This window comes from Dermacentor albipictus, unplaced genomic scaffold, assembly GCF_038994185.2.
Source record: "Dermacentor albipictus isolate Rhodes 1998 colony unplaced genomic scaffold, USDA_Dalb.pri_finalv2 scaffold_38, whole genome shotgun sequence".
Classification (NCBI taxonomy): Eukaryota; Metazoa; Arthropoda; class Arachnida; order Ixodida; family Ixodidae; genus Dermacentor; species Dermacentor albipictus.
Window position 1 is genome coordinate 808,314 of NW_027225592.1, and position 13,132 is coordinate 821,445.

General features: G+C 47.9%; 1 protein-coding gene across 1 annotated transcript in view; it reads left to right on the top strand.

Moving 5' to 3' along the window:
• The window catches only part of LOC135916919 (tachykinin-like peptides receptor 86C), a 386,707-nt gene that overhangs the window by 194,459 nt on the left and 179,116 nt on the right, over nucleotides 1-13,132 (top strand). Inside the window, exon 2 of the mRNA XM_070529959.1 lies at nucleotides 1,175-1,390. Coding sequence (XP_070386060.1) covers nucleotides 1,175-1,390 — 216 coding nt within the window. The remainder of the gene's footprint in view (nucleotides 1-1,174; nucleotides 1,391-13,132) is intronic.

The following is a 13,132-nucleotide window of genomic DNA, read 5'->3' on the forward strand; positions in this document are numbered from 1 at the left end:
TAGCAAAAATGTATTATCGCTATTCACTCCCTTACTCCTGTGGACTGTCACGAAACCTTCAGCTTCGAACATTCGTGTGTAGTCGGTGTAGTCGCCATCACACATGCTTTGGTGCATTGATTCGATAGTGCGCCCATTTAGTTATTCTTAATGTGTTGGTGATATAGGGGGGCGTATGCTTGCGTGTAGAGAGCGTGCAATAAATTTACTATGCCAGGAAGCGGTACTCCTCCCTAAGTCACTGGGTAATAAGCGGTGCTCACTCTTGCCGATGCTCCGGAGTTGAAGCCCTTTCATTTGAAGTTAGTGATACAACGTTGGCACAATAGCGAATTTTATTATCCTCGAGGAAGGCCATGTATTGCGAAGGGCGGGCAACAGACGCCGTCCTTGTGTAGCGGCAGTTCGTGCAGTTGGTCACTCAGATCAATTCGATTAATTAATATACCAGTAACTATTTTTGCAGCCAAGTACTGCAGACGTCTTGCTTTTAACGTTCCAAACTTTGTAGCGGAAATAGATCACAGTGCGTCAACGAACACCTAGGCGCTTTTCCGACAGCCGATCGTACAATAGCAGGGCAGAATCAGCAATGATTCGTGCGCTTTCGCTCAGGCAATGTGCGGCGCGCCGCCGAAAGTGCCATCTCGTTCCTTAAGAGGGAACTGCTCCACGAAGACGGTCTATGTGGAGTTCGATCTGTTATTTGAGTGCTGTCCCGTGTGTGAGCTATTCTACAAGGCAGCAGTAGCGGCAATCACGGTCAGCAAACTTCGTGAATGTTCATAATTACTTTGTTTAGCGCAAAACAACGGACACAAGGTAGACGACAGGACAAGGCGCTAAACAAAGTAATGATCGATTCGCACCAACTAGCCCGCCAACGCATTGTGCTGAACCACCTTCGTGAGCGTTTGCGAATAAAGCTTCCCTTTGAAAGGTACGATACGAGCACTGTCAGTCGGGGTCGCCATTCAGCTTGAAACTTGCAAACACCCCAGCTCTTGCTAAAAGGTACGTCCAACGCGGGGCATGTAACATGTTGATATTAAATATTCGCCGTCGTCTGAGGCTTCAGTTGTATTCCTGTGTTCCTTTTTCCAGATCACGTGAACAGCTAACTGTTGTTTTCAACCCACTGTGCAAACCTTTCATTCTTTCGTATTTGGCGCAGGTACTTCGCCATCGTGCATCCGCTGTGCGGTCGCCTGTCCCGGTGGCGTTCGGTGACCATCATCGGGGCGCTCTGGGGCTGCTCGGCGCTCCTTTCTCTGCCCCCGCTGCTGTACTCGCGCACGCTCTCGTACCGCTACGCCGACGGCAGCGTGCGCACAGTGTGCATCCTCGTCTGGCCCGACGGCCCACCGTACGCATCCTACGACGACTACGTGTGAGTACAGGCTCGAACTGTTTGACCTTAAGTAAGCCTATACGATGAACGGTAGGCCTATAAAATGAAACATACACGGTGGCATTATATGAAGCATCTGGGCGCCGAAATTTCCTGGCTCATGAAATTTGAATATGCATGCACTCATATATATCAAGAGAAAGCAGAGCATCCATTGGCCAGTTGTTATTACATAAAGCCTTTCCTAGCAATTTTTCACGAGTTGTCTGTATCGTATATGTCTCTAGCCCCTTACCGGAGGCCGATCCCGGAAACAATGCAGCCTAAATAATGCTGGCCTCTACGTACTACTATGACCACTGGTCACCATGGTGTCACGAATATAATGGTAAATCTATATATGTCCGACGGCAGAATTCGAGCAGATGACTCCTATCATAACCGCACTATTATGCGACGGGCGCTTGCACCAGCTACCGAAATAGAACATCCTTAATCGTTTCCCGCGTGCGAGCCAGCGCGTTGGGACACTCTGCAGGTTTTACTACCCTATCAAATAAATGAACACTCCATGCGGTCTTTCTCCGTAGTTGATGATTACGCATAACAAGCTTGGAGGACGCTTAGGCTTCGCCTTTAAGAGTGAAACGTGATAGCGTTCAAATATCCATGACTACTTATCACGCTTCCCGGCAACTGCTACTTAAGTAACCGTAATGTTTGCCGGAAAACGCCCGCGGCGAACGCTATGAATCAAGGCAAGCTTTGTCGCGGAAACGCGGCTTCTTGCCTGGGTTGGTCCCGGAAGTAGTGCACTGCCTCGCCGAAAAAAAAACACGAAAAAACATCAGTTTTTTACTAATGTTATTGTTTGGAACGTTTAACACTTAAGTCTGAGAAGGCGTAACATAAAAGGCATGCGCTGCCGGTGTTTTCTCGCATGACTTTTGCTTGTGTGCGATCATTCTCAAAATGCCGAGGAATAACTTTGTCAAGAATGTAAGACAAGGTACGAGTAACTTAAGGGAAGAAATGGTGTGGCAATATAACCCGCATATACCGCGTGTCCTATACAAATATGCCTAAATAAATACGGCACTTTTCCTCACGGACAACTCTGCCGACGCCAACACCGGAATTTCTGCGACACGGGGCCCCCAACGCTATCGCGTTGAAATGCCGTTTTTAAAAGTGAAGGTTTTTTCTGCGAACCTCGCTGGGTTTCATGACCGTAGGAGCTGCGGCCTGGCTGCCTTGCCGAATAGGCCATCCAATCACAGTGGTGGACGCGCGCCGCCCGCGTCGCTGGGTGCCTCGCAGCGCCACCAGGGCATCAAGGATGAAGAACTATGTGGTTGCTGCGGTAAAGTGAGATGAACGATGGAACATGCTTTCTTAGAATGTGAAGATACCTACCCAGCTGCCGGCTTAGGCTTTTCTGGCTTCCTTGAAATCCTTGAGTTCAGGGATTGTAGGGGGAAAGTAAACATGTACGCAGTAGAGATTAGTAAGAACCCGTTTGAGCTTTCGTGCAGAAAAGTAGGGAAACCACAAACAACTGAGGCGTGGAGAAACAGGGTTCTCAGTAATGGTTCAAAAAGTTCGATGCTGGGGATTCCCTGTGTTTGTGTGTTTTATAAAAAAATATAGCTAGCACATTAGGCAAAATAAGAAGAAAGGCTTGGTGGCTCAACCCACCAGCCCGTTTCCAAGGGAGCGCTCATAGCATCCATTCAACGATCCGCGACAGCGGCGTTGCCGGTCTTGCGGGGGAAAGAAAAAATACAGAAAGCTCGCCTTCGTGCATCCACGGCTGCACAGCAATCAGGAAGTAAATTCTTCTTGCGGATAGAATGAATTCGAAAGGCGCTACGTACGTGTGCGCATGCTACCTCTCAAACCGCTCGCTAGTGTTCCTAGTACTCGCTAGTACTCGCTGGTATTCACCAACTACGCCTAATGAAAGGCTCGATATAATTTGTTTGTGTGCGCGTATGTGTGCGTGCGTGCATGCGTGGGTGTTCTGACTATTTATGCATTCATAAAGGCTTCGCTGTATATGGATACCAACTCGTTGGATCTGTGGCATTTTTCTAGTTTTATTACCTTTTCTGAATATCATTACTCATATTATCTGCACGCTTTCGATATGCGTCAGAATTTGAACACCAGGTGGCGAAAGATGTCTAAGCGCGTTCGTGTTCCATAGACTGGTGCACACAGGCAGCTCAAATTTGCCCGTGTAATAGGCGTATGAGACCTCAGGTTGACAGCTGTGCTTGCTGTAATAAATTGTACCACACATACGCAGACCGTGCAGTTTGTGTCATCGTTTTCCCATACGTAATATAGCATGGTAGTACGCGTCGTTGCGAGGGTTCTGCAGCGAAGCACGGCTCTCCCGAAATCGCGTGAACATACCCACGCATGTTAATTGTCAGAACGCCAGCCGATAAGCTGCTGTGAAACGCCAATCGCACTGAAGCAAGGAAGACTCGCATACGCTCCACTACCACGCTGTGGCCTAGAAGCAGGAACTGTGTGCTGCTACGTGTGCTGCGCGCACTGCATCTCAATTTCGGGGCGCCCAGACGCGGTGCTGCGGACACTGGAGGCCGAGGATGAGCGGCAATGCCTTCGAAACCATGCAGTTCAAAAGCGCGAAGCTCACGCACACATCGTGCCCGCTGTAAACATGCCGCAGTGAATGAACGCGAGGCCAATGCAAGACGACAACGCCGACAAGACCCTGATGTTCTAGCCGATGCTGCTCGCTGTCACCGTGGTCTTTCTGTCCCTGTGTGTCTTAGCACATCACGCCACGCGTGTTGACTTACCCACCCTATGTTTGCTACAATTCATACTGCCAGTAAAGCTTCAAGCCTTACTTCATGTAATAGTGTAGCATGTTGCTATTGCATTCGTTGTTCTGTCGTTAGGCCGAAATTGTGATGTTGTAAAAAAGACGGCACAGTTTCGCCCGAAAGGTGAAGCATCGATTGCGATAGCAAATTAGTGGACAGCTAAACGAAGTAAAGATGGTAATTTTATCGGCCGTACAAACTTCTGAACATAGGCATACTATACACGCGGACAACTTCTTGTGGTTATGAAGGGAAAGCTACGGGCGCGTGGCTGCTGCACATGTGTCACCGCTCAAAGTAGTGCGGCAGCGTTCGACAGTGCTTTTGGTTGCTCGGAACAGACGCTGAATCGGCGCAGCATCCACGTGCGAAGATTTCGCGTTTACCCAGACGGGAAAGGGAAAATCCGCAAAGTAAGTAAACCTGTATAATCATTGGTGTGTTCTGTCTTATTTCACTGTTGCTAATAAAGTGTGTATGTTTTGTCTTCCCCAGCCTAAACCAACGCGGAATAAAACACGGGGCACTTTTCAGAAGTGCTATAACTTGTGCGTGCTATGCCTCCGTAGCTTTCCCGTTATAGCCACAGAAAGTTGTCCGCGAGTATAAGATAATTAACAAGCATGGTGTCACGCGCGCATAAGCCAAGATGAACACATCTCATTGCGGACACTCGGTATGAAAACCGCCGCAGTGAGGAAACGCGGCAGCAGCAGCGGGCAAATTAACCTTCTTGCAGTCGTTCGCATCCTTCAAAACACCGCGCAGCGCTGACTCTGTACCCCTCGCAGCTAACTTTAACAATAAAGCGACCTCGCCGGGTGCGCACGGCCGCCTGGGCCGCGCGGAGACGTAACGGAAAACATATCCCGTAGGTGCCGGGGAGGATGGGGGGTCAGAGCTCCTCGTCTATTGTTTCTCGCCACAGGCCACTTCCGCTAGTATGACGGCACCCATAGACGTGGCCTCCGACGTTGCCTCCGAGATTTAAGTTTGTTTGCGCTCCGACGCTGGGCTGCCGCCACGGTGAACGCGATGCAGCGGTGGGCACTGACGCCCATTTGACGACAGGAGCACGCATCACTTGCATTGCGGTGTATCCGAGGCACGTGAAGGAGCTTGAAATGCTTCAAGAAAGGCCTGTGCAACGTTGCGCAAGGGTGGCATTCAGGCCTTTGACAACGCCACGCCTCACTGCCGAAAGCCGCGTCGCTCCGTTTTCAACGACGCTGGAAAAAGCATTCATGCGGAAAGCGGACACGCACCACAGTGAAAAGGAAGCAGATGGCGGCAGCCTGGTCTTGAAGCCATGTGCTGAGGCCCCAGCGATAACGACGACGCGGTAAGTTTTTGTTGCAGTTCAGAGAGCATTTTTCCGAAAACACTAGTACGATCAAGTAAGACTTAACGCTGCATGCGATACGCGGAGCACGCACATGTCCAAAATAATTCGACGCCGCACAGAGTGCACGCCACGTCGAATGAGAAGCGCGCATATATTTCCAGGTGTGCGATGATAAGCCTTCGAAGCGTGTTTCAAACCATAAGCACTTTCCTGTTGCCGCGCGTGCGGCTTAGCTCTGACGCCCCATTCTTCGTGGGATATGATTTTCTTATACCCGCTATGCATGAATAAAAAGCGCGTGGCCAGAATTGTCTTGCTTCTTATCGAATAAACCGTAGACCAAGGGGGAATCTCTACTAAAAGACCGAGCTTGCTACGACTCTTCAGTCATGAAAAAAAAGGAAAACGGTAATTTAGATGGCTACGACGCACGGCAGCTTTGTAATGCGGCGAATCATTCAGTGTATTGCTGAAGCGAGCGAGAATTTGCGCGCATGCGTAGTGTAAGCAAGACTTTAAACGCATTTCATTAAGGTCAATGTGCTTTAAAAAGCTTCTCCACAATACTTGAAGATGCTGCGGTGAAATTGTATAGCAAGCGAAAGGAAAAATAATACTGGTAGTCGGAGGCCGCAGGTGCGCACCTAAGATAATAATAAAGACTACAACCATGGCCCAGTTGTGTTTCCAGTTTTTATAATAACATGCTGCTTACGCTTCGCCCGCGCACATGTTCGCCCTTCGCTTCACTGCAAGACACTGTGCTTCAGCGCAGAGGCCTCACGTGAGCACCTGAGATAGCAATAAAGGCCAGACCATGGCCAAGTGCAGTTTCCCGCTGTTATAATAAAGTCTTCCTTCCAGCGTATGCGCGCAAGTTCTCCCTCGCCTCACTGCAATACACTGAATGCTTCGCTGCATTACAAGAATGCCGTGCGTTGAAACCATCATAAATTATCGTTTTATTTTTATTTTTTTGCATAACTGAAGTTTCTCCCTTGGTCTACGCTTTATTCCAATAAGAGGCGAGTCAATTGCGTGTTCGCCACATGCTTTTCCTTCACGCATAGCGGGTATGCGGGTAAGCCGGACGTGCGGTAGCAGGAAAGTGCACGCGGTCACATTCACACGCGGCCATGCGTGTGAATCAAAGTGGTTTTGGAATGTAAAACCCATAATTCGGTCAGAAAGTGGTTTTGGAATGTAAAACCCCATAATTGAATTACCATTACCTTCTCAATGCCAACTGTAATAAACCGCTTTTTGGTTTAAATTTGGTGCCTCTTCAAGTCATTGTGCCCTCTGTCGGGAGGGTGCAACACGATTTCCTCCTGTAGTGGGACTTCGTGGCACCGCCCCTGTCTGACCTGTTTTAACTGCTTTAACGCACCACCAATGTTCTAAGTGCCAAAATACATATGTTGTTAGAAGGGGCTACCCTCTTGTTGTAGTCACTTGAAACTTTTTGATCCTCAGCCGATATTCTGAAATATAATTTTGAAAAAAAAATTCACATTGAGTTAGACTTGTGCATTGCTGTGAAGTTCCGAAGGAGAATGTCCAGAATTCCTTGACATGTAGAGCATGCTCCCAGTAACCTCTTCTTTTGTCACCTCCCAGCTCTATCTTCAATCTGTTTTCTACACATTCCAGAAACTGTGGAGCATATTTGCCATGGTATGGTTTTTAATCTCAGACGGCCAGCTCGGGCGTGCAATAATGTTTAAATAAATTCTGATATTTTACGTGCCAAAACCATGCTACGATTAGGAGGCACGCCATAGAGGGGTCTCCAAAATAATTCTGACCACCCTGGGTTCTTTAACGTGCACCCAAGGCACGGCACACGGGCGTTTTTGCATTTCACCCCCATTGAAATGCGGCAACCGTGGCCTGTGTTTGATCCCGTTACCTCACCTCGAACATAGCAAAGGCGTCGAATAGCAAGGCGCTAACTACCCTTGGCTTTATCAGAAAGATTTTCTCTCTTGATGTCTTGCTTGCCGTTTTTGTAAATCTCCATGGTCTTCCTGTTTCTTTCCTTTTGACACAATTTACTGTCTCTGTTTCTCTCATTTCTTTTTATGCACTCTCAATTTTTTTAAATGCACTCTTAATTACACTGTACTTCGTTACCAACTTTCTTGACTTCTGCCCTCCCGTGCCTACGCTATTGTGACGAGACCGCTACCTCGGGACAGTCTCGTAAAACAGTCTTTGTGGTGCTGCTGCGCTCGAGGGCGCTGTTGCAATCCCGCCTGCGATGGCCGCATTTCAATGGGGGTGAATTCACATGCAGGGTAATGAACCCCAGGTGGCCAGAGTTAATGAGGAGTCGCCAACTACGGCGTGCCTCATGAACAGATCGCGGTTTTTGCAAGTAAAATACTAGAATTAATCTTTTCGTTCTCTTTGTTATCACGCAGTATAGGCTGAAGTGCGTAAGCCCGTATAGCCTACTTAATAGTACGAAGGCTATTGCTGTACACTTGTATACACGCCAACTCGAAGTGACCGAGAAGAAGGCGAAGCAAATCAGACGTCTAAAAACTTTAAAAGGAGGTATGGGTAACGACGAGAACAAATTCTGCAGCGACTGTGTGTTGCTGGTGCGTTCGCATCAAGAATGCTAATTGAATTTAGCGTACAATGGGGGAAAATCGAAAGATCCCTTTTGCGTGGTTGTTGTATCTTACCTCGGAGGACAGACTTTCTTTGTGGTAACGAAAGAACCCGCATGAACGATCATAGAGAAAAACAAATAATAGACAAAAAGGAACTAGCCGGCGCGTGCTCAGCATGCCGCTCACCGTTCGGATCGCTCCACTAATCCGTTGTTCTTATTCGCAGCGCTTACACCCAGCGGGTAGGCGCGCTTGGCCCTATAGTCTTTCACTCATGGCACTCACGGAGAGTGCCGCGCGCAGGAGCGATGAAACGCGGATGACAAGCGGCGCCTGCTCGGGCAATTTAATTAACCGCACCCACGGAGCTCTCGTCGCGTGCGACTCCTGTTCAGACCACATCGCAGCAGAAACCGCGCGATCAATACGTCACTCTGCCGCTAACTCGAGCGGCCCGGAGCGGTTGTTCGCTACTTCCGTTCGAGGGGCGCCACCGCATCTTCCTTCCCGAGCACGGACGATCTATCTATGCCCAGCGCCCGGAGAACTGGAGAGAAGAAAAAAAAAAGAAAGGAGTCGACAGAGACAGACGAAACCGTACCGCTACCAGTGTGTGCATTGCTTAGTCCCCGTTTCGCTCTTTCTTTATTTGTTTATTTATTTTATTTATTTCTCTTTTTGTTTCTCTCTTCCGTTCTTTCTCCTATTCAGGATACACGGCTTGCGAGAATTCCTACTGATAGTAGCACCTCCCTCAGCCATTTCCTCCGCCTAATCCTTCCACGCGCACTGATCACGCGAAATTGCTCCTTCGTGATTTACACGCGCATCGACGTCGCTCAGTCTGGTAGCTAAGAGGCGCCGAAGCACACCGCTTACCGCCAGCGTCAGTGGGGATAGACGTTAAAGGCTCCTGTGCCACTGCGCCGTTGGCATTTTCTTTTGGAGGCGCAGTTGACCCCATGATGTTTTCGCAAAGAAAGCAAAGCTGAACTCGGCTCTGTCCGCTTTGTTTTTGCCCACACGCCTTTTCGCGGGACCATACGAAGCGGATATTCTAAGCTATTCTAATCACTTCCGACACACAGTTTTTTTTATGTGGCAATCAGCAGTCAACTGACGTTATATTTAAACGGCGATTCATTCACCTCCACTCGTGTGAATGCAGCATCTGCGGAATCAGAGGGAAAGGTGCTCAGCCCCGGGGCATAGCTATAAATTTGACAGGAATGCCATAGTGGTGCTATTTCTGGCGCAGAAAATGTCGCTGTCATGGTCCAATTCCTGTGAGCCTGAGAGGGTCGCTTAGTGGACATTGTCGCTTTAGACGAGTTTAGCTGAATGAAGGAAGGAAAGGCAGGGAGGTTAACCAGTTTAGCTCAACCGGTATGCTACCCTACACATAGCGCAGCGGTGGCGTAGAGGTAGAGCATCCGCCTCGCGTGCAAGAGGACCATGGTTCGAATCCCGGTGCCGCACAATTTTCCACCGGATAAAAACAAAATCCGCGTGTTCATAAAATTGCATAAACAGGCCGAGGGTGCGCCCTGATCCAGGTGACCAGAACCGGTAACGCACTCCCTCACCAGAGCAGGAATGGCCACCTTGGTGCACTAATTGGCCACAACCTCCTATATGAATACAACAGTCAAACCCCGGCCCTCACTCCCCAGCACCTGCGAAGCAACTGACCACGGCGGCGGTCAGACCTGTGACGCAGCAGATGGTGCTAAGAATCCCTGGATCCGGACAGGCCACCGTGGGAATCTGAACCTGGCAACATTTAACGCTAGAACGTTATCTATTGAGACGAGTCTAACGGTGCTATTGGAGGAATTAGAGGGCAGTAAATGGGATATAATAGGGCTCAGTGAAAGTTAGGAGGACAAATGAAGCATATACAGTGCTAAAAAGCGTACACGTCCTGAGCTACCGGAGCTTAGCGGAGGGACGAGAACTAGGAGTTGGATTCCTGATTGATAAGAATGTAGCTGGTAACATACAGGAATTCTGTAGCATTACCGAGAGGGGTGGCAGATCTTGTTGTGAAACTTAAAAAGGGGTACAAATTGAAGGTCGTACAAGTCTACGCCCTTACATCTAGTCATGATGACCACGAAGTCGAAAGCTTCTATCAAGACGTGGAATCGCCGATGGGTAAAGTCAAACCAAAATGCACCATACTGATGGGAGACTTCAATGCCAAGGTAGGCAAGAAGCAGGCTGGAGACAAGTCAGTGGGGGAATATGGCCTAGGCACTAGGGATAGCGGAGGAGAGTTATTAGTAGACTTTGCAGAACATAATAATATGCGGATAATGAATACCTTCTTCCGCAAGCGGGATAGCTGAACGTGGTTTTTTCATACACATCGTTTGACGAGCCGTTATACCAGTATACCCCTGAGTCCTACTTTGAATTTCTCCATTGGCCTCACGATGAGAGCATCAACGTCTATCAATTATTTCAAGGATTTGAACTTCTTTTGACCTTGCAGGGCAATTAGTCTCATCTGCGCGGTGGGGACCACTGCAAAGGCAGCAGGACTCATTTCGGGAAGAACAGTCACTTGAGTGATGGCCTTCTCCACAAATTCGGCATCGTGTGTTGGTAACGTGGAAAGTTGGGCTAGTTGGTGAGTGATCATAGTACCTTGCTGGTGAAGCAGCGCACAAACACGGACACAGTGAAGACAAGCAGGAATAGACGACACTCGCTGCACTCGCAACTATTTTATTTCAGAACACATACTTCAAGTTTATATACCTGCGCACCCTGAAGAGAAAAGAAAAGAAGAGAAAAGAAAATGTGTAATAAAAATGGTTGTTAGGGTTGCAACAAATTACGATAGGATTGCACAGCATGATAGATAAGTGCAATGCCTTTGACGCCCGAGTATGAGCGGGCAAACGTTATATATATATATATAAAAAAAGAGCCTCTAATCTTACCATGATTTGCTTTGACGCCTCAGGGTGCGCAGGTATATAAACTTGAAGTATGTGTTCTGAAATAAAATAGTTGCGAGTGCAGCGAGTGTCGTCTATTCCTGCTTGTCTTCACTGTGTCCGTGTTTGTGCGCTGCTTCACCAGCAAGGTACTATGATCGTGTGTTGGATCTGCAGCCTTTTATGGAGTGCCCGAACCACCAGTACTTTAGACACGGAAGGACGCGAGGTGATAGAGGCGCAACTAGGTATATCAGTGGCCATGTCTTGATTTCCGATGGGCGGTTCATTCCAGCGAAAGTAGCAATGACTGTGTCAGTGGGCATGCGCTTATTATCAACGACACTGCTGCAATGATACACAGAAATCATGCCTGCCGCTGAAAACATTTCCAAAATTTCTGCCGGACATAGACTTATGTCGACACCACGGCTAAGCCTTTGGTACATGCAAGGTGATGAGGAATGAAACAGCTCACCGGATGTGTCACGAAAACATCGCACTTCAGTAAAACTTGAACACAAGTCTGGTCTGACGAGCAGCGAGGAATCCCCCCTCGGCCGAACTGTCGAACCCCGGTGATTAGCTGAAAATTGGCTGAGGCCATCTGGAGTTCGGTTCGAATTGCTTTGGTATTCTTCATGCGAATCACTCCGCCATCACTCGGAACCAAAGCCACAGGCCGGCTGCTAGTCCCACTGCGTAAGAAAAGCTCCACCGGCAAATCAGATTTAGGAACAGAAGCCAACCAGGCGGAAGCCTCCTGGCCTGGCGATGAGAGTGACATTGCAAAGAAACAGGAAATTAGTCTGGAGGCGGGTTAGCAGATATAGAAAAAAAAGGTCAAAAACAAATATGTAAAAGACACAGATTAAAAGAAAACCGCCAGCTACTTGACCTGAACCAGTATGTTTTAATCTTCGTCTAGGATATGTTGTTCTATTGTTGTTGACTTCCTGCCTCATAATATTATGTGGTTCCAAAATATTCTAGGTGCGGCCTTCTTGTTCTCACGTATTTCTGACAACCAAAGCTAACTTTCACCTTGTAATTTTGCTTGCACCAGTATTTGAACCATAGACTTTTTCTCCCGGTATATTTCCCATTTACTGGTTACTTCATCCTGCGTCGACTGCGCCTTCTTTGCCTGCCTGTGCTCTCGGGATGCGTTCGTATCGCTTATCGTATCTCCCTGTTCCACCAGCATTTTGTTTTCTTTTTTCCTTTCCAACCAACATGTTGTTGCTCTTTCCGCATTTCTGTCGTTATACGCTTAGAAGCTCACTATATTCCCACCCTTTATTTGGCCATTTGCCAAGTTCTACCTCGACGCTACTGACTATAGTTGTTATTTGTTCAGGGTTCAAATTTAGACTGGCCATTTTGCACTCCTTGCTCTCTTTCCCAACTACATATCCCGTTTTCAAAATAATGCGTTTATGGTCACTCCCTTCTTCATCAATGACAATATTTCTCAATTTATCAATTCCTTCTGTCATCAGACAGTAATCAATGATTGATTGCCGATTGCCCACTTTCCACGTGATCTGCCATTCACACATAGGCCCTGTATTAACGATAACGAGGTTACGTTGCCCACAAATCTCTAGCATTGACTTCACGTTGTTGTCAGTATAGCCATCTAAATCCCGTATTTGGGCATTCAGGTCACCTAATAGGATCATTTCAGCACCATTCCCAAAACCATTAAACCACAGACCGATAGATGGATGGATGTTATGAGCGTCCCCTTTCGAACGGGGTGGTGGGTTGCACCACCAAGCTCTTGCTATTATACTGCCTAATGTCCTACCTAGGTTAAACAATTAAAAAAGAAAAAAAAACACTGTGAACTACCACGTCCAAATTTTTGTATCCCCTATTCCGATGTGCGCTTTTGTACGCCTCCATCTTTTGTCGTTTCCCTACTTTTCTTCCACCAATCCTCCGATCGCCTCTTGCTAATGCCTATTACGGACATATTTGCTTTACTATTGCTC